Here is a 22962-nt window from a genome sequence, read left to right as displayed (position 1 = left end):
CCTACACGTCTAAAAACCCCATCGCTTTTACAAAGTATATATCCCCATAGTGGTACTCATTAAGGTTTTATCAACTGCCTACGTTCTATGTACCGTATAAAACGAAGTACATTTCACCGGTTATAATACTTATAACAGAGGTAATTTTTTTGTTTCCCTCCACTTCGCCGTTTCAATCATGAGGGTAACTACTCGACGATGATTATGCGAAAAAGTTTCCGTTACGATATCGTTCGAAAATTAAATATCGTTTTTACCGATTTAAAAAATTCTAAGAATTGAAGAATCGATATTAATGGGAGAAAATTTCTTTTCTCCATCCCCGTCGGATTTTTTTAATACCCCCTTCAATGATCAAGTCCGATCTGACAAGGCAGCGCGAGGAGGACGGTGAACTGACGGCATGAAAAATGGCGTGTAATATTTTATCGTGCGATCAGATGGCTCGGTGCATACGAACCCGGGGATAATGAGATACGTCCTTCCCTTCTTTGGCGTCTTTCGGGTGGAGGATGCGAACCCACGAAGTCTCGTTATGACCCCCCCGTTCAAATTAAATCTAACAAAATCACCAAACAAAAAATTAACCCGATATATGACAAAACGTGATCTGAATAAATATAACTTTAATTTTTTAATGTTAATATAAAAAATAAAGTGCGTATCTCAGTAGCTGGTCTCAAAACCCAATTAGCCCTTCTTGAATTCCTAACCACGAGACACTGTCACCCTCAAATCAAGATCGAATACTTCTTCTTGGACATCGAGACCCCCCTTTTTCCCTGTCATAACCACGCGTCAACTCCTTCTATACCCTATCTTGAACCTACGTCCATACCGCTAATACCCACGCAGCGTGTTTCTCTTGTATCTTCACTTGGACGTCAGTTAGCACTGTCAAATGGTGTGGTCTCAACTCTTCCTCATCTTAACCATCTTTTTCTTTTTCTACATCAACAATTTTCTTAATCTCCGATTATTATTAGTTTTTTTATTTTCATTTCTGACATATTTTATCAATATTGAAATGATCGTTTTTATGATTATTGTTCGTTTTGAACCATCTGACATCGACCACCTGGACGTTGACGTTCTCTGATCACCCACGCTTTTACACTACTACCATTGGATTCGTTGGTTGGATGGTACCCGGTGGTGTGAAGTGTGAAGCTCTCGAAGAGGTGTTCGCCCACGTTTCTGTATGCGTATGTGTTACGTGAACACGACACGTTTGGTGCTGACGATCGTCGTGATGCGATCTTGCTGACTCATGGACGGTTATTAGTTTAGGTTTGAGGGGGGCAAAAGGTAACTACTAGGGATATAGGGGTTGAAAAAGTTACTTTTCAATTTTAAGATCGATTTAATATAATTCCATAAAAATTTTAATGTATTAATAATATTTGCACGTTATATATAACCTTCAAATTAACACTTAATATCCATAACGCGTTTTCTATATAGATACGAAAATTACATAATTACTGTAAGGCGCGGTCCAATTAGTTCCTACGTTTCGAGCGAACCGGGTTAAAAAATGTTTAAATCCAAAGAAGCCGGTCATGTATGTTTCTCGAGCATTCTTACCCCAAATCCTAAATAAGTTAATTACCTTCATTTAAAATTCAAATAAACCCTACCAATACTAGATCAAATTTAACCCTGTACCCAATTTTAACTATAAAATGGATTCAATTCAACTTTGGAATCATCAGAAGTATCTGAGCAACTCCAACACATACATATCATTTTTATAAATATGTTTAAATTGGTAAGTAATTTTTTTTCCTTTTTGATTTCCTTTAATTTTAATTATTTCTAGATTTTAATTTCCACCCTCTTAGCGGTGGTTGCATCGTACGAAGCTATCTCAACCATAAATTCCAACTCAGAAGCATGGAATCCCGTGAAAGTAGTCAGAGATGGCGGTTGGGGCGGTGAAAGGAATGGTGATAATGGATGGGGAAAAGGATGGAATGGAGGATGGGGTAATGGTGGAAATAGGGGTGATAGAGGCGATGGTCAATGGGGTTGGAATGGAAATGGAAATTGGGGTGGAAAAGGATGGAGTGTTTGGAACCGAGATGGACGTGGAAATGGATGGGGTAACAACAATAATTGGGGTGGAAAAGGATGGAGTGGTGGATGGGGAAATAACGGTGGATGGGGAAATAATGGTGGATGGGGTAATAATGGAGGATGGGGAAATGGGGGATGGGGAAATAATGGGGGATGGGGAAATGGAAGGTGGGGAAATAATGGTGGATGGGGTTGGGATAAGAAATGGTAAGATTAAAATTAAAGATAAAGATTATAAGACCATCAACGAAGTTATTATTTATCACACACGGTAATGTTTATATTAATTTAGTTATTGAATAAACATTTTAATTAAAAACCAAATTTTTACTCGCAACTAATTATTTTCAAAAAAAATCTTATTATCCTTAATTTGCGCCATCTCCATTCCAAAAGCCTCACCAACCCCACAAACAATTGACTATCTTTACACTCCATTAAAATACAAATAACTCCATTCATAACTAGATGGCTCTCCACGCAGATATTTTTGTTTAATGTATTGATTTTTGTTTAAAATTGATTCTAATAAAATTCAACAACTTAAAATTTATTGTTACTAGTAAATTTAATGTCGTCGTGTGGGTGTGAAATGTGGTAAATGAGAATGTGAACGCTCCGTGGTGCAAGATAATATGTATGGCGGGTGCCATAAAGGCGTGGTCATTTAAAACACGTTGACGGTTTTATCTGATTTTAGTAAAAGGACACGCGAGAATACATTCACTGAACGAAAAAAAAAAAAATAGGTAAAAGAAAAAAGAACGATCTTGTAACAAATTTGTTTAGAATCAAAAAATTAATTCATCAAAAGGTCATATTATCAAAACAACTCATCATCAATTAATAGTTGTAATATAGTTGTAATGATTTTTGCAAAAATTTCCTCAATTTCCTTACTTAAAGAATGATATGGTAAGGTCACATCTGCTTATTAAGGTGACTTTATTGCAGGAATGTTAAGAATGTTCATGGTTATTGTGTTGGGATTACCTGCTTTGTTAGATAGGGTCAGGTTTGTTTACTACATTAATAACCTTAATGCAGAAATATAAAGGAAATCGGACTAACATTCCTAAGACTAACAGTTTTTACTTTAATCTCCATCAGTATTTTTTGATCTTACACAATGCAAGTCGTAAATGGAATAAAGAAATAAAAAAGACTACAAAAAGAAGTTGAAAAAAGAAACCATAGTATTAATTTTGGTTTAGGGAAGTTGTACCTACACTTCGCAAGTTGAAGAAAACCTCGCTGAATATCTTGGAACGTATAGAGATATATATAATTTGAGGTCAAAGAGAATTCTCTTTGACAGTAATGAATATCTGCTATATTGGGTAAGATCTGGTTTATTCACGGGGTCAATGGTTTTACTAAACAAATAGTATCTTAAAAAGATTGAATAATGCCTAAATTGATTAACCAAGCTTAATGGCCCTAATGAATAAAAATTTTGCAATTTTTTCTTGCAAAATCAAAGCAAATATTTGAAAACCAATGAATAAAAATTGCAGTAATTACTCTTGCTGCTAGCAATTGCTTAAAAGTGCAGAAATTTATAAGCAAATGCTGCCGTTCCTACATCTCTATAGCAATTCGAACAGGTCTCAACCTGCAAATTTAGATAGTTCAACTTTTACTACTGCTACTACTGTTACTACTAAATTCCCAAAGAAATCATTTTATTTGATACACAAAAAAGAAAGTCCCCCTTTAAAAAGCTTGAATTAAATAATACTAGTATTATTAGGAGTGCTTTACACTCAATTTCAAATTATTTCATGTTTTGACAATGTTAATAATTAAAGCTAGTAGTTTTTATAAAAATTTGTTCAGAAATGTTTATTTACTGAAAATAAAATGTTATTACATTATTAGTTTTTATGCTTATTTTATGCCTTATTTTAAAAAAATGTGCTTTTTAAAGCTTTTTTTCTTAAAATTTAATGCCTTTTTTTTCGTTTTTGGTGCTTTTTAGTTCGGTTTCTACTTATCTATCACCAGTTTCTAGTGATATAGCATAAATCACATAATGTTAACATTGGACGATTTTTCTCAATAAAATCAACTATAACGTAAGTACTAAAACTGATGGAGAAAGAAGCTATGAATAAAAAATATTCCTAATGCATCAAGATATAACAATCCATACATATTTTATATTTATCTATCACCAGTTTCTAGTGATATAGCATAAATCACAAAATGTCAACATTAGACGATTTTTCTCAATAAAATCAACTATAACGTAAGTACTAAAACTGATGGAGAAAGACGTTATGAATAAAAAATATTGCTAATGCCTCAAGATATAACAATCCATACCTATTTCATATTTATTTATCACCAGTTTCTAGTGATATAGCATAAATCACAAAATGTTAAAATTGGACGATTTTTCTCAATAAAATCAACTATAACGTAAGTACTAAAACTGATGGAGAAAGACGTTATGAATAAAAAATATTCCTAATGCATCAAGATATAACAATCCATACATATTTCATATTTATCTATCACCAGTTTTTAGTGATATAGCATAAATCACAAAATGTCAAAATTGGACGATTTTTCTCAATAAAATCAACTATAATGTAAGTACTAAAACTGATGGAGAAAGACGTTATGAATAAAAAATATTCCTAATGCATCAAGATATAACAATCCATACCTATTTCATATTTATCTATCACCAGTTTCTAGTGATATACCATAAATCACAAAATGTCAAAATTAGACGATTTTTCTCAATAAAATCAACTATAACGTAAGTACTAAAACTGATGGAGAAAGACGTTATGAATAAAAAATATTCCTAATGCCTCAAGATATAACAATCCATACCTATTTCATATTTATTTATCACCAGTTTCTAGTGATATACCATAAATCACAAAATGTCAAAATTAGACGATTTTTCTCAATAAAATCAACTATAACGTAAGTACTAAAACTGATGGAGAAAGACGTTATGAACAAAAAATATTCCTAATGCATCAAGATATAACAATCCATACCTATTTCATATTTATCTATCACCAGTTTCTTGTGATATAGCATAAATCACAAAATGTCAAAATTGGACGATTTTTCTCAATAAAATCAACTATAACGGAAGTACTAAAACTGATGGAGAAAGACGTTATGAATAAAAAATATTCCTAATGCATCAAGATATAACAATCCATACCTATTTCATATTTATCTATCACCAGTTTCTAGTGATATACCATAAATCACAAAATGTCAAAATTAGACGATTTTTCTCAATAAAATCAACTATAACGTAAGTACTAAAACTGATGGAGAAAGACGTTATGAACAAAAAATATTCCTAATGCATCAAGATATAACAATCCATACCTATTTCATATTTATTTATCACCAGTTTCTTGTGATATAGCATAAATCACAAAATGTCAAAATTGGACGATTTTTCTCAATAAAATCAACTATAACGTAAGTACTAAAACTGATGGAGAAAGAAGTTATGAACAAAAAATATTCCTAATGCATCAAGATATAACAATCCATACCTATTTCATATTTATCTATCACCAGTTTCTAGTGATATACCATAAATCACAAAATGTCAAAATTGGACGATTTTTCTCAATAAAATCAACTATAACGTAAGTACTAAAACTGATGGAGAAAGACGTTATGAATAAAAAATATTCCTAATGCATCAAGATATAACAATCCATACCTATTTCATATTTATCTATCACCAGTTTCTAGTGATATACCATAAATCACAAAATGTCAAAATTGGACGATTTTTCTCAATAAAATCAACTATAATGTAAGTACTAAAACTGATGGAGAAAGACGTTATGAATAAAAAATATTGCTAATGCATCAAGATATAACAATCCATACCTATTTCATATTTATCTATCACCAGTTTCTAGTGATATACCATAAATCACAAAATGTCAAAATTGGAAGATTTTTCTCAATAAAATCAACTATAACGTAAGTACTAAAACTGATGGAGAAAGACGCTATAAATAAAAAATATGCCTAATGCCTCAAGATATAACAATCCATACCTATTTCATATTTATCTATCACCAGTTTCTAGTGATATACCATAAATCACAAAATGTCAAAATTAGACGATTTTTCTCAATAAAATCAACTATAACGTAAGTACTAAAACTGATGGAGAAAGACGTTATGAACAAAAAATATTCCTAATGCATCAAGATATAACAATCCATACCTATTTCATATTTATCTATCACCAGTTTCTTGTGATATAGCATAAATCACAAAATGTCAAAATTGGACGATTTTTCTCAATAAAATCAACTATAACGTAAGTACTAAAACTGATGGAGAAAGACGTTATGAACAAAAAATATTCCTAATGCATCAAGATATAACAATCCATACCTATTTCATATTTATCTATCACCAGTTTCTAGTGATATACCATAAATCACAAAATGTCAAAATTGGACGATTTTTCTCAATAAAATCAACTATAACGTAAGTACTAAAACTGATGGAGAAAGACGTTATGAATAAAAAATATTCCTAATGCATCAAGATATAACAATCCATACCTATTTCATATTTATCTATCACCAGTTTCTAGTGATATACCATAAATCACAAAATGTCAAAATTGGACGATATTTCTCAATAAAATCAACTATAACGTAAGTACTAAAACTGATGGAGAAAGACGTTATGAATAAAAAATATTCCTAATGCATCAAGATATAACAATCCATACCTATTTCATATTTATCTATCACCAGTTTCTAGTGATATACCATAAATCACAAAATGTCAAAATTGGAAGATTTTTCTCAATAAAATCAACTATAACGTAAGTACTAAAACTGATGGAGAAAGACGCTATAAATAAAAAATATGCCTAATGCCTCAAGATATAACAATCCATACCTATTTCATATTTATCTATCACCAGTTTCTAGTGATATACCATAAATCACAAAATGTCAAAATTAGACGATTTTTCTCAATAAAATCAACTATAACGTAAGTACTAAAACTGATGGAGAAAGACGTTATGAACAAAAAATATTCCTAATGCATCAAGATATAACAATCCATACCTATTTCATATTTATCTATCACCAGTTTCTAGTGATATACCATAAATCACAAAATGTCAAAATTGGAAGATTTTTCTCAATAAAATCAACTATAACGTAAGTACTAAAACTGATGGAGAAAGACGTTATGAACAAAAAATATTCCTAATGCATCAAGATATAACAATCCATACCTATTTCATATTTATCTATCACCAGTTTCTTGTGATATAGCATAAATCACAAAATGTCAAAATTGGACGATTTTTCTCAATAAAATCAACTATAACGGAAGTACTAAAACTGATGGAGAAAGACGTTATGAATAAAAAATATTCCTAATGCATCAAGATATAACAATCCATACCTATTACATATTTATCTATCACCAGTTTCTAGTGATACAGCATAAATCACAAAATGTCAAAATTGGACGATTTTTTCAATAAAATCGACCAAAAATTGGCAAAGAAATCATTTTATTTGATACAAAAAAAGAGACTCCCCCTTAAAAAAGCTTGAATTAGATTATACTAGTATTATTTGGAGTGCTTTACACTCAATTTCAAATTATTTCATGTTTTGACAATGTTAATGATTAAAGCTTTATTATTTTTCAAGCACAAAATGTAAAAATTTATTGAATGGTACCGTTTTTCAAGCACAAATCCAATGAGTAGCGTTCAAACGGTTTTTATTTGGCAACATTACACCGTTCAAATCGCGAATTATCCCGATATGTTTTGGTAAATTAATAAAATTGAAAACGACTCACCGAATGGATGTTGCTTCCCTTGGATTGTACTTCGAAGCTCAGCTGGAAAGAAAAGATAAATTAATTTATTGCGACATAAAAAGTGAATCAATACCATACCTTTTAACATCCAGAAAATAGCAATCCGATGATCTCAACTATATCACATCACTAATATCACCTAACACTTAGCACAAATATAACACTTATTTATCACTTAATTCAAATAATAAGTTTTATTTTTCTAAACCACTTTATCACCTTTAAATGCTCGCACATCAACTAAAACGAGTTATTAGCGAATCAACATCCAAACATCCCCTCCTTAATTTATTGTGTAAAGAAGGAATACTGGAGGTGAATAAACAAAAAATGTAAAGACGACGGGGCAAAGCGGTTTTAAATCGTGTTTTGGTTTTAAAACTCAACCTTTCAATAAAAAAATTACCTGTTTTCTCGAAACATTTTAAATAAAACTTACATTTTATTAAAATAAAACGCACTATGAAATTTTAATGTTCAACATTTCCTGCAAAAGAATCACCTGCCCAAAAAATAATTAAAACAAAGCACCCAAGTCGTTGGATTATTTATAAAAATCGTATCTCAAGAACGAATTGAGATATCATAATGAAATAAAGAACATTTTAAAGCAAATTTAATGCGCTATATACAGGGTGATTCACATAAAAACCGACACAGAGCAGGGACATGTAGAGGACAATAAATTAAGATGATTTAAAGTAACTTACCTCTATACTAAGTTGTACACCTGAGGAGTTATGGGCCTTCACAGTTGGCTCTTAAATTTTTAAAAAGTTCAATATCTTCGTAATAAATTAAGCTAGAAGAACCAAGTTTGGTATACGTTATGAGTGTACCAAGGGTATTAATTGGTAGCAAATTGAACTCAATTGAGGCATTTCAAAAGGTTGATTAAGGGTGATGGTACCATAAATTTTGATAGATTTTTTTAATCTTTTGGCGGATTTAATAAATTACTACTTCATTTCATGTGGAATTTAATTCTAAAACTTTTTTTACTCTTATTATTTTTTAAAAAACTTTGTCGTTTTCATAAAAAAATTAAATAACTAAACACACTTATTTCGTAATTTTACTTAAAATAAGCGAAAATTCAGTAGTCGGCTATGAAATTGTACGTCAAACTTGACAAAAAGGTTATAAAATTATTTGACAACAAGGTTTTATAACCTATTTGTCAAGTTTGACGTACAATTTCACAGCCGACTACTGAATTTTCGATGATTTTAAGTAGCATTAACGAAATACGTGTCTTTAGTTATTTGAGTTTTCTATGAAAACGACAATGTTTTTTAAAAAATAATAAGAGTAAAAAACGTTTTAGAATTAAATTCCACATGAAATGAGGCAATAATGTGTTAAATCCACCAAAAGGTTAAAAAAATCTGTCAAAATTTAGGAGACCATCACCCTTAATCAACCCTTTGAAATGCCATAATTGGTCTCAATTTGCTACCAATTAATACCTTCAGTACACTCATAACGTATACCAAATTTGTTTTTTCTAGCTTAATGTATTATGAAGATATTCAATGATTTCAAAATTTAAGACCCAACTTTGAAGGCCTATAACTCCTCAGGGGTACAACTTAGTATAGAGATAAATTGCGTTAAATCATCTTAATTTATTGTCCTCTACATGTCCCTGCTCTGTGTCGGTTCTTATGTGAATCACCCTGTATATTTCCGTTCTGATAGTTTTCTAAGTTTTATTTAAACAACGTTATAATAATTATAAAACTAATAGTGTTAGTTTTAATTTTTTAATATCTTGATCTCTACAATTTTTTTCAAAAAAACAAGTAAGTTTACACCATTTTTGTTCTGGTTCATTTTAGTTGTGTTTCTCGCTATTTTATATATGTATTTTATTTTATTTTATTTACATCTCTGTATAGCTCCCCCTTTTTTAAAAAATAATTGTTTTTTCTATTTGCTGTTTGAAATCGATGATATTATCGAGATCCAAAACTAGATACTACTAAATTTCTGACGGTAATTATTTTAATATGTTTCTTATATAATTTACTAATGAATGTTCTTTTAATGTAGTCGTGCCTGATGACGAGATATTTTCTCGAAACATATGTTGCACCAATATCATTTAATAAATAATTTTTCATCGTACTTAATCTGAAGTTTATTATTATTAATATATTTTCACGATGAACCTGGATTACGCGTTGGCTTCAATGTAAAGATTATTTTCTATAAACAATTCTTTTTAAATAAATAAATATATCATGAAAACATATGGAAAAGATTAAATTGAATACCACATAATTTGGCAGCCAAAAATTCTCAAAGAAATCATTTTATTTGATACAAAAAAAGAGACTCCCCCCTTAAAAAGCTTGAATTAGATTATACTAGTATTATTTGGAGTGCTTTACACTCAATTTCAAATTATTTCATGTTTTGACTATGTTAATAATTAAAGCTTTATTATTTTCAAGCACAAATCCAATGAGTAGCGTTTAAACGGTTTTTTAAACGGTTTAAACCGTTCAAATCGCGAATTATCCCGATATGTTTTGGTAAATTAATAAAATTGAAAACGACTCACCGAATGGATGTTGCTTCCCTTGGATTGCACTTCGAAGCTCAGCTGGAAAAAAAAGATAAATAAATTTATTGTGACATAAAAAGTGAATTAATACGATACCTTGTAACATCCATAAAATAGCAATCCGATGATCTCAACCATATCACATCACTAATATCACTTAACACTTAGCACAAATATAACACTTAAGGTGGGTTCTTAACGTGTTTTTGTTTTAGTCATAGTCATAAGTGTTTGCTTTAGCTGTAGCTATAAGAAAAGGGATTATTTCATGCAATATTTAAGCACAACACATTAAAGGAGAATTTTGACATATAAACAGTCGTGCCACAACTCGTACCAAATTAAAAAAAAAGAAATCGGGAGTGAAACTGTTGTGATTATTATGAACAAAAAGAAAATTGTTGTCGCTGCTAGAGAAATTAAGATTAAGAAATAAAATGACGGCGTTTTGGCAGAGATCAATCAATAAAATTAGAAAATTAGAGGGAAATTATGCCATTCTGATTAGAAACATGTTGGAGAAAGAGGAGGACGATTTGTGATTTTTTAAATATGTCGTTCGAAGAGTTTAATGAATTGTTAAGACTGGTTGAACCTTTTTTAGCAAAAACACCAAATAAAAATGCAATTTCACCCACTCAAAGGTTGATAATAACCCTACAATAAAATATAAAACCTAACTGACTTAACCACAATTTTATAAAATAAAACAAAACACTGCTATATTATAACGACGCAAAAGAGAAAAGTGCGCATGCGTCACGCCACCAATTGTTTTAGTTTTAAGAAGTTAAAAGTTGGGCAACTATTACGATTAGTTCTCTCACTCTTTGTTCCTGCAACACTCTAAAAGTGTTGCAGGAATAGTACTACTATAATACAAAACCTTAACTTTTCACTCTTACGACTATGCCAACAACTACGACTAAAACCCGTTAGATGAACCCACCTTTATTTATCGCTTAATTCAAGTAATAAGTTTTATTTCTCTAAACTACTTTATCACCCTTAAATGCTCGCACATCAACTAAAACGAGTTATTAGCGAATCAACGTCTAAACATCCCCTCCTTAATTTATTGTGTAAAGAAGGAATACTGGAGGTGAATAAACAAAAAATGTAAAGACGACGGGGCGAAGCGGTTTTAAATCCTGTTTTGATGTTAAAACTCAACCTTTCAATAAAAAAATTACTCGTTTTCTCGAAACATTTCAAATAAAACTTACATTTTGTTAAAATAAAACGCACTATCAAATTTTAATGTTCTACATTTCCTGCAAAAGAATCAGCTGCCCAAAAAATAATTAAAACAAAGCACCCAAGACGTTGGATTATTTATAAAAATCGTATCTCAAGAACGAATTGAGATATCATAATGAAATAAAGAAAAATTTAATGCGCTATATATAATTTATATTTTCTATAAACATCGTTTTTCTATAAAAAAAAAACTACCCATTGGATTGACTTAAAATTTGAACTGTACTTTCAAATAGCATCTTTCTATCATATGAATTATTATAAATTTATCGATTTCATGAACGATTATCTTAATTTGACTAGTCGTCATTTTGTTAATAATGTTTTTTTTGCTTAGTTCTAGTTCAAATGATTATCACAAGTACATAGAAAAGAACACCATTGGATTTTTGAGTTTCAGATCATTTTAAGGAGGATATTGTGTCAACCAGCAACTTAGACAATCCACGCACCACCTTGGTTGAGGGACAATGTAAAGATTATTTAAAGATTAAAAATTAAAAAGAGATTCCCCCCTTAAAAAAATTTTCACCGGTAAATACGATTTATTTAATAAAGACATTAAGTTCTACTGTGGATATGTTGATGACATCCTAATTGTTTATGAGGTTAGTAACCTAATTAACAACCACAGAACTCGAATCTAATTTGAAAATTAATTTCCTGAGATTTAGAGATAAGAAAAAACAACCTAACTAATAAGCTTGAGTTTAACTTCTTCAGAAAACCTACATGTACTGACTCCATCATTCCTAAACGCTCACACAGTTTGCATCATTTAGATTTATTTTCAATAGATTAATAAATATCCCATTAAATACCAATGACTACATATTACAACTAAAGAAAATTCTAAAAATTGGTTTTAACAAGGGTTATAGTATGTGGGAAATGCAAAATATTTCATTTACATTCATTTACCGTTATTACAAATGTCAAAATTGTTACACTACTGACTCTATAAAATTACCTGTGAAGATTGTACTAAATTCTATATAGGACAAACATGGCGTAATTTAAAAACTAGGTTCAAAGAACATTTATCTAAGAGCTCATCCACATTTTGTAAGCATTTGAAAAATGAAAACCACAATTCTAGCATTAACAACATACACCTAATAAAAAGAATAAACAAATCGAGAGAGCTAGACCTAACTGAAGAGTTCCAGATTTTTAAGCATAAAAGACACAAAGAAGGTCTAATTCTTAACGAAATTACAGAATTTAATAAAAAACAGATACTTTATAAAATTTATGTCTTGAAATGTATAACCTGTTTATTTGTTCCTTTCATAACTGGTCGTCGTTATGTTGAGTTGCTAGTGCTGTCAATTTTTAATGTGTTTTTCTTTACAATTTTACTATACAGGGTGATTCACATAAGAACCGACACAGAGCAGGGACATGTATAGGATAATAAATTAAGATGATTTAACGCAACTTACCTCTATACTAAGTTGTACACCTGAGGAGTTATAGGCTTTCAAAGTTGGGTCTTAAATTTTTAAAACATTGAATATCTTCGTAATACATTAAGCTAGAAAAACCAAATTTGGTATACGTTATGAGTGTACCGAGGGTATTAATTGGTAGCAAGTTGAGACCAATTGAGGCATTTCAAAGGGTTGATTAAGGGTGATGGTTCCCTAAATTTTGGCAGATTTTTTTAACCTTTTGGCGGATTTAATACATTACTACTTCATTTCATGTGGAATTTAATTCTAAAACTTTTTTTGCTCTTACTATTTTTTAAAAAACATTATCGTTTTCATAAAAAACTCAAAAATCTAAAGACGCGTATCTTGTTAATGCTACTTAAAATCATCGAAAATTCAGTAGTCGGCTGTGAAATTGCACGTAATTTGACGAATAAACTGTTTATTATGAACTAAAAAGACATCATCCATAAACAAATTTAGTTTAGGCATAATAATTTTCTAGTGATAAAGAGAAAATCCCCAAAATGTCAAAATTCAGTATTTTTGATTTTAAAATCGATCATAACTCAAGAATGAAAGGTGATGACGAAAAGTTTTTTAGGAATAAATTGTTTATTATGCACTAAAAAAACAGCATCCATAAACAAATTTAGTTTAGGTATAATGATTTTCTAGTGATAAAGAGAAAATCCCCATAATGTTAAAATTGAGTACTTTTGTTATCAAAATCGATCATTACTCAAAAATTAATTGTGATGGGGATAAGTTTTTTTGAAATAAATTGTTTATTATGAACTAAAAAGACATCATCCATAAACAGATTTGGTTTAGTTATAATGATTTTCTAGTGATAAAGAAAAAATCACCAAAATGTCAAAATTGAGTACTTTTGGTATTAAAATAGATCATAACTCAAAAATTAAAGGTGATGGAGAAAAGTTTATTTGAAATAAATTGTTTATTATGAACTAAAAGGACATTACTCATAAACAGATTTGGTTTAGTTATAATGATTTTCTAATAATAAAAAGAGAAAATCATCGATATATCAAAATTGAGTACTTTTGGTATTAAAATTGATCATAACTCAAGGATGAAAGGTGATGGAGACAAGTTTTTTAGGAATAAATTGTTTATTATGAACTAAAAAAACATCATCCATAAACAAATTTAGTTTAGGTATAATGATTTTCTAGTGATAAAGAAAAAATCACCAAAATGTCAAAATTGAGTACTTTCGGTATTAAAATTGATCATAACTCAAGGATGAAAGGTGATGGAGAAAAGTTTTTTAGGAATAAATTGTTTATTATGAACTAAAAAAACATCATCCATAAACAAATTTAGTTTAGGTATAATGATTTTCTAGTGATAAAGAAAAAATCACCAAAATGTCAAAATTGAGTACTTTCGGTATTAAAATTGATCATAACTCAAGGATGAAAGGTGATGGAGAAAAGTTTTTTAGGAATAAATTGTTTATTATGAACTAAAAAAACATCATCCATAAACAAATTTAGTTTAGGTATAATGATTTTCTAGTGATAAAGAAAAAATCACCAAAATGTCAAAATTGAGTACTTTCGGTATTAAAATTGATCATAACTCAAGGATGAAAGGTGATGGAGAAAAGTTTTTTAGGAATAAATTGTTTATTATGAACTAAAAAAACATCATCCATAAACAAATTTAGTTTAGGTATAATGATTTTCTAGTGATAAAGAAAAAATCACCAAAATGTCAAAATTGAGTACTTTTGGTATTAAAATAGATCATAACTCAAAAATTAAAGGTGATGGAGAAAAGTTTATTTGAAATAAATTGTTTATTATGAACTAAAAGGACATTACTCATAAACAGATTTGGTTTAGTTATAATGATTTTTTAATGATAAAAAGAGAAAATCATCGAAATATCAAAATTGAGTACTTTTGGTATTAAAATTGATCATAACTCAAGGATGAAAGGTGATGGAGAAAAGTTTTTTAGGAATAAGTTGTTTATTGTCAACTAAGAAGACATCACCCATAAACAAATTTAGTTTAGATGTAATGATTTTCAGGTGATAAAGAGAAAATCCCCAAAATGTCAAAATTGGGTACTTTTGGTGTTAAAATCGATCATAACTCAAGAATGAAAGGTGATGGAGAAAAGATGGAGAAAACCTTGTCGTCAAATAACTTTATACCCTATTTGTCAACTTTGACGTACAATTTCATAGCCGACTACTAAATTTTCTCGTATTTTATGCAACACTACGAAATACGAGTCTTTAGTTATTTAAGTTTTTTATGAAAACGACAAAGTTTTTTAAAAAATAATACGAGTAAGAAAAGTTTTAGAATTAAATTCCACATGAAATGAAGTAGTAATGTATTAAATCCGCCAAAAGGTTAAAAAAATTTGTCAAAATTTAGGAAACCATCACCCTTAATCAACCCTATGAAATGCCTCAATTGGGTTCAATTTGCTACTAATTAATACCCTTGATATACGTTATGAGTGTTAATTTATTGTCGTCTACATGTCCCTGCTCTGTGTCGATTCTTGTGTGAATCACCCTGTATATTTCTGTTCTGATAGTTTTCTAAGTTTTATTTGAACAACGTTATAATAATTATAAAACTAATAGTGTTAGTTTTAATCTTTTAATATCTTGATCTCTACAATTTTTTTCAAAAAAACAAGTAAATTTACACCATTTTTGTTCTGGTTCATTTTGATTGTGTTTCTCCCTATTTTATATATTTTATTTTATTTACAGTTCTGGATAGCTCCCACTATTTTAAAAAATAATTGTTTTTTCTATTTGCTGTTTGAAACCGATGATATTATCGAGATCCAAAACTAGATACTATTAAATTTCTGACGGTAATTATTTTAATATGTTTTTTGTATAATTTACTAATGAATGTTTTTTCAATGCTATCGTGCCTGATGACGAGATATTTTCTCGAAACATATGTTGCACCAATATCATTTAATAAATAATTTTTCATCGTACTTAATCTGAAGTTTATTATTATTAATATATTTTCACGATGAACCTGGATTACGCGTTGGGTTCAATGTAAAGATTGTTTTCTATAAACAATTCTTTTTAAATATGTAAATATATCATGAAAACACACGGAAAAGATTAAATTGAATACCACATAATTTGGCAGCCAAAAATTCCCAAAGAAATCGTTTTATTTGATACAAAAAAAGAGACTCCCCCCTTAAAAAGCTTGAATTAGATTATACTAGTATTATTTGGAGTGCTTTACACTCAATTTCAAATTATTTCATGTTTTGACTATGTTAATAATTAAAGCTTTATTATTTTTCAAGCACAAATCCAATAAGTAGCGTTCAAACGGTTTTTATTTAGCAACATTACACCGTTCAAATCGCGAATTATCCCGATGTTTTGGTAAATTAATAAAATTAAAAACGACTCACCGAATGGATGTTGCTTCCCTTGGATTTTACTTCGAAGCTCAGCTGGAAAGAAAAGATAAATTAGTTTATTGTGACATAAAAAGTGAATTAATAATACCTTTTAACATCCATAAAATAGCAATCCGATGATCTCAACCATATCACATCACTAATATCACTTAACACTTAGCACAAATATAACACTTAAAGTGGGTTCTTAAAGTGTTTTTGTTTTAGTCATAGTCATAAGCGTTTGCTTTAGCTGGATCTATAAGAAAAGGGATTATTTCATGCAATATTTAAGCACAACACATTAATGGAGAATTTTGACATATAAACAGTCGTGCCACAACTAGTACCAAATTAAAAAAAAAAGAAATCGGGAGTGAAACTGTTTTAATTATTATGAACAACAAGAAAATTGTTGTCGCTGCTAGAGAAATTAAGATTAAGAAATAAAAGATGGCGGCGTTTTGGCAGAGATCAATCAAGAAAATTAGAGGGAAATTATGCCATTCTGATTAGAAACATGTTGGAGAAAGAGGAGGACGATTTGCGATTTTTTAAATATGTCGTTCGAAGAGTTTAATGAATTGTTAAGACTGGTTGAACCTTTTTTAGCAAAAACACCAAATAAAAATGCAATTTCACCCACTCAAAGGTTGATAATAACCCTACAATAAAATATAAAACCTAACTGACTTAACCACAATTTATAAAATAAAACAAAACACTGCTATATTATAACGACGCAAAAGAGAAAAGTGCGCATGCGTCACGTCACCAATTGTTTTAGTTTTAAGAAGTTAAAAGTCGGGCAACTCTTATCGTTAGTTCTCTCACTCTTTGTTCCTGCAACATTCTAAAAGTGTTGCAGGAATAGTACTACTATAATACAATACCTTAACTTTTCACCTTTACGACTATGCCAACAACTACGACTAAAACACGTTAGATGAACCCACCTTTATTTATCGCTTAATTCAAGTAATAAGTTTTATTTTTCTAAACTACTTTATCACCCTTAAATGGCCGCACATCAACTAAAACGCGTTATTAGCGAATCAACGTCTAAACATCCCCTCCTTAATTTATTGTGTAAAGAAGGAATACTGGAGGTGAATAAACAAAAAATGTAAAGACGACGGGGCGAAGCGGTTTTAAATCCTGTTTTGAAGTTAAAACTCAACCTTTCAACAAAAAAATTATTCGTTTTCTCGAAACATTTATAATAAAACTTACATTTTATTAAAATAAAACGCATTATAGAATTTTAATGGTTAACACTTCCTGCAAAAGAATCAGGTGCCCTACAAATAATTAAAACACTTATTTTTTGTGTCAAGAAATATAAATTAAAAAAAATCGTATCTCAAGAACGAATTGAGATATTATAATTAAATAAAAAAACAGTTTAAAGCAAATTTAATGAAGATTTAATGTACCATCGTTATGATTTTTTAAGTTTAGGGTAACGATTTTTTTTAATTTATATTTCATGACACAAAGAATAAGTGTTTTAATTTTTTGTTGGGCACCTGATTCTTTTGCAGGAAATGTTAACCATTAAAATTCCATAGTGCGTTTTATTTTAATAAAATAAAGTTTTATTTGAAATGTTTGGAGAAACCGAGCAATTTTTTTATTGAAAACCGCTTCGCCTCGTCGTCTTTACATTTTTTGTTTATTCACCTCAAGTATTCCTTCTTTACACAATAAATTAAGGAGGGGATGTTTGGAAGTTGATTCGCTAATAACGCATTTTAGTTGATGTGCAGACATTTAAGGGTGATAAAGTACTTGAATTAAGCGATAAATAAGTGTTATATTTGTGCTAAGTGTTAGGTGATATTAGTGATGTGATATGGTTGAGATCATCGGATTGCTATTTTATGGATGTTAAAAGGTATCGTATTAATTCACTTTTTATGTCACAATAAATTAATTTATCTTTTCTTTCCAGCTGAGCTTCGAAGTGCAATCCAAGGGAAGCAACATCCATTCGGTGAGTCGTTTTCAATTTTATTAATTTACCAAAACATATCGGGATAATTCGCGATTTGAACGGTGTAATGTTGCCAAATAAAAACCGTTTGATCGCTACTCATTGGATTTGTGCTTGAAAAATGGTACCATTCAATAAATTTTTAAATAATAAAGCTTTAATCATTAACATAGTCAAAACATGAAATAATTTGAAATTGAGTGTAAAGCACTCCAAATAATACTAGTATAATCTAATTCAAGCTCTTTTTTGTATCAAATAAAATGATTTCTTTGGGAATTTTTGGTTGATTTTATTGAAAAAATCGTCCAATTTTGACATTTTGTGATTTATGCTATATCACTAGAAACTGGTGATAGATAAATATGAAATAGGTATGGATTGTTATATCTTGATGCATTAGGAATATTTTGTATTAATAACGTCTTTCTCCATTAGTTTTAGTACATACGTTATAGTTGATTTTATTGAGAAAAATCGTCCAATTTTGACATTTTGTGATTTATGCTATATCACTAGAAACTGGTGATAGATAAATATGAAATCATTCTGCATTATGATTTATTGGTGCATTAGGAAAAATTTTTATTCATAACGTCTTTCTCCATCAGTTTTAGTACTTACGTTATAGTTGATTTTATTGAGAAAAATCGTCCAATTTTGACATTTTGTGATTTATGCTATATCACTAGAAACTGGTGATAGATAAATATGAAATAGGTATGGATTGTTATATCTTGATGCATTAGGAATATTTTGTATTAATAACGTCTTTCTCCATTAGTTTTAGTACATACGTTATAGTTGATTTTAATGAGAAAAATCGTCCAACTTTGACATTTTGTGATTTATGCTATATCACTAGAAACTGGTGATAGATAAATATGAAATAGGTATGGATTGTTATATCTTGATGCATTAGGAATATTTTGTATTAATAACGTCTTTCTCCATTAGTTTTAGTACATACGTTATAGTTGATTTTAATGAGAAAAATCGTCCAACTTTCACATTTTGTGATTTATGCTATATCACTAGAAACTGGTGATAGATAAATATGAAATAGGTATGGATTGTTATATCTTGATGCATTAGGAATATTTTGTATTAATAACGTCTTTCTCCATTAGTTTTAGTACATACGTTATAGTTGATTTTATTGAGAAAAATCGTCCAATTTTGACATTTTGTGATTTATGCTATATCACTAGAAACTGGTGATAGATAAATATGAAATCATTCTGCATTATGATTTATTGGTGCATTAGGAAAAATTTTTATTCATAACGTCTTTCTCCATCAGTTTTAGTACTTACGTTATAGTTGATTTTATTGAGAAAAATCGTCCAATTTTGACATTTTGTGATTTATGCTATATCACTAGAAACTGGTGATAGATAAATATGAAATAGGTATGGATTGTTATATCTTGATGCATTAGGAATATTTTTTATTCATAACGTCTTTCTCCATCAGTTTTAGTACTTACTTTATAGTTGATTTTAATAAGAAAAATCGTCCAACTTTGACATTTTGTGATTTATGCTATATCACTAGAAACTGGTGATAGATAAATATGAAATCATTCTGCATTATGATTTATTGGTGCATTAGGAAAAATTTTTATTCATAACGTCTTTCTCCATCAGTTTTAGTACTTACGTTATAGTTGATTTTATTGAGAAAAATCGTCCAATTTTGACATTTTGTGATTTATGCTATATCACTAGAAACTGGTGATAGATAAATAGACACCGAACTAAAAAGCACCAAAAACGCAGAAAAAGGCATTAAATTTTAACAAAAAAAAGCTTTAAAAAACACATTTTTTTAAAATAAGGCATAAAATAAACATAAAAACTAATAATGTAATAACATTTTATTTTCAGTAAATAAACATTTCTGAACAAATTTTTATAAAAACTACTGAACCTTATAATCTAAAAAACATAAATTGTTATGTATTATTCAAAATATATTTTCAAATCTAATTTTCTTATTAAAAAACTACTAATCCCGAAAACAACTAATTATTAAATGTTGTTCTAAATGTTCCATTGTAAGGTTATGTCTCACACTTGTAATTGGTGCATATTTGTATTTTGAAATTAATGCGGGATTCTTAATAAAATTAGCAACAATTTCACCCTTTAAAATGGATGCAATTTTTGGTAATGTATCGAATCCTTCATTTTTGCACAAAACGTCGTTTAATTTATTTATAATTATTTGGCCAATATGTCCTGGTACAATAGATGTGCTGTCTCGAAATTGTTTAATCACTTGTACTGCATTAACTAAAGGCAAATCCTGCTCCCAAGTGACTTTATAGAGTCACTTACATAACTATAATTGGTTTTTATAAATGCCAAATTATTTTGTTTGTCATACATCTGTTTAATATGTAAATAAGAATATTTGCTTTAATCAGAGCTTTGCAAAGATCAAAATTGAATTTTGATTGTTCTGTATAACCGGAAGTTGATGCCACAGATTGCATAGCTGTACTGATTGTTTGTTGTTTCTTGATTTGGCTTTCAATTAGTTTTAGTTTGTTCTGATGCAATGACGTTTTAAGATGCTGAATTATGTAGCATTTCTTGTCACATTTAATCTTTAAAGCAAATGCAGTGTCAATACATATTATAATTTTAAGTAATTATAATTATAACTTACGATTTTTGAACACGCTTGGCAAAACAAGTGGTTGCGTTCATATTTCAATTCTTTATCATTTTTAATCCATTTTCTTTCCAGCACGAATTCGTTCAGGAAACAAATATGCAGTGGCGGAACAAAATTTTTTTTTCGCAATTAAATAAATTAATTTTTCAGCATAGGCATATTTTCTATAAATCCGGTCTTTATAGATAAATATGAAATAGGTGTGGATTGTTATATCTTGATGCATTAGGAATATTTTTTATTCATAACGTCTTTCTCCATCAGTTTTAGTACTTACGTTATAGTTGATTTTATTGAGAACAATCGTCCAATTTTAACATTTTGTGATTTATGCTATATCACTACAAACTGGCGATAGATAAATATGAAATAATTATGGATTATGATTTCTTGATGCATTAGGAATAATTTTTATTCATAACGTCTTTCTCCATCAGTTTTAGTACTTATTTATATGTAGTTGATTTCATTAACAAAAATCGTCCTATTTGACATTTTATGATTTATGCTATATCACTACAAACTGGTGATAGATAAATATGAAATAATTATGGATTATGATTTCTTGATGCATTAGGAATAATTTTTATTCATAACGTCTTTCTCTATCAGTTTTAGTGCATATTTTATATGTAGTTGATTTCATTAACAAAAATCGTCCTATTTAACATTTTATGATTTATGCTATATCACTATAAACCGGTGATAGATTAATATGAAATAATTATGGATTATGATTTCTTGATGCATTAGGAATAATTTTTATTCATAACGTCTTTCTCCATCAGTTTTAGTACTTATTTATATGTAGTTGATTTCATTAACAAAAATCGTCCTATTTGACATTTTATGATTTATGCTATATCACTACAAACTGGCGATAGATAAATATGAAATAATTATGGATTATGATTTCTTGATGCATTAGGAATAATTTTTATTCATAACGTCTTTCTCCATCAGTTTTAGTACTTATTTTATATGTAGTTGATTTCATTAACAAAAATCGTCCTATTTGACATTTTATGATTTATGCTATATCACTACAAACTGGTGATAAATTAATATGAAATAATTATGGATTATGATTTCTTGATGCATTAGGAACATTTTTTATTCATAGCGTCTATTTCCATCAGTTTTAGTATTTAGGTTATAAATAGGGCTCGGATTTTATGCAAAATGCATCTTGTTTATTTTCTGGAATATTTCTTTCAAAGTTGGGTTCTGCATATTTTGCATATTAATAAATTGGCCGTTTGCTGCATATTTTCGCATATTTTGTCATGTTAATAGTTTTGTTTCTTGGTGCCTAATAAAATAAATATAATGACTGCGTTTTAAGCACAATACATATTTGTTGATAAAATTTCACAGAAACATGCGGGGAATCCCTAGCGCTGTTGAGTTTAAGTTTAAGGAAATCCCCAACCATAGTTACTGTGGCTGTGTTCAGTGTGAGTGAACATTAATCTACCAATTTGTAACAACATTGCCTAAACTGAAATCGTGTGGATAAAAAGTTATCCCGAACTAAATTAAATAATGCGGAATTATTTTGTAAAGCTTGTGCCAAAGTTGTAAGTATTTTTTTAAAAATTATGTCGTAACGTTTTAGCCAAAGATTT

At 29.1% G+C, this 22962-nt stretch overlaps 1 protein-coding gene across 1 annotated transcript; it reads left to right on the top strand.

Annotated features, from left to right (window-relative positions):
* Positions 1-1395: 1395 nt before the first annotated feature.
* LOC111419105 (heterogeneous nuclear ribonucleoprotein A1-like) lies at positions 1396-2392 on the top strand. Its single transcript, XM_023051864.2, has 2 exons — positions 1396-1771; positions 1823-2392. Exons 1-2 carry the CDS (start codon positions 1760-1762, stop codon positions 2288-2290), a joined length of 480 nt encoding a protein of 159 aa, XP_022907632.2. The 5' UTR covers positions 1396-1759; the 3' UTR covers positions 2291-2392.
* Positions 2393-22962: the final 20570 nt, after the last annotated feature.

This window comes from Onthophagus taurus, chromosome 10, assembly GCF_036711975.1.
Source record: "Onthophagus taurus isolate NC chromosome 10, IU_Otau_3.0, whole genome shotgun sequence".
Classification (NCBI taxonomy): domain Eukaryota; kingdom Metazoa; phylum Arthropoda; class Insecta; order Coleoptera; family Scarabaeidae; genus Onthophagus; species Onthophagus taurus.
This window is presented reverse-complemented; position numbering and strand designations above follow the sequence as displayed.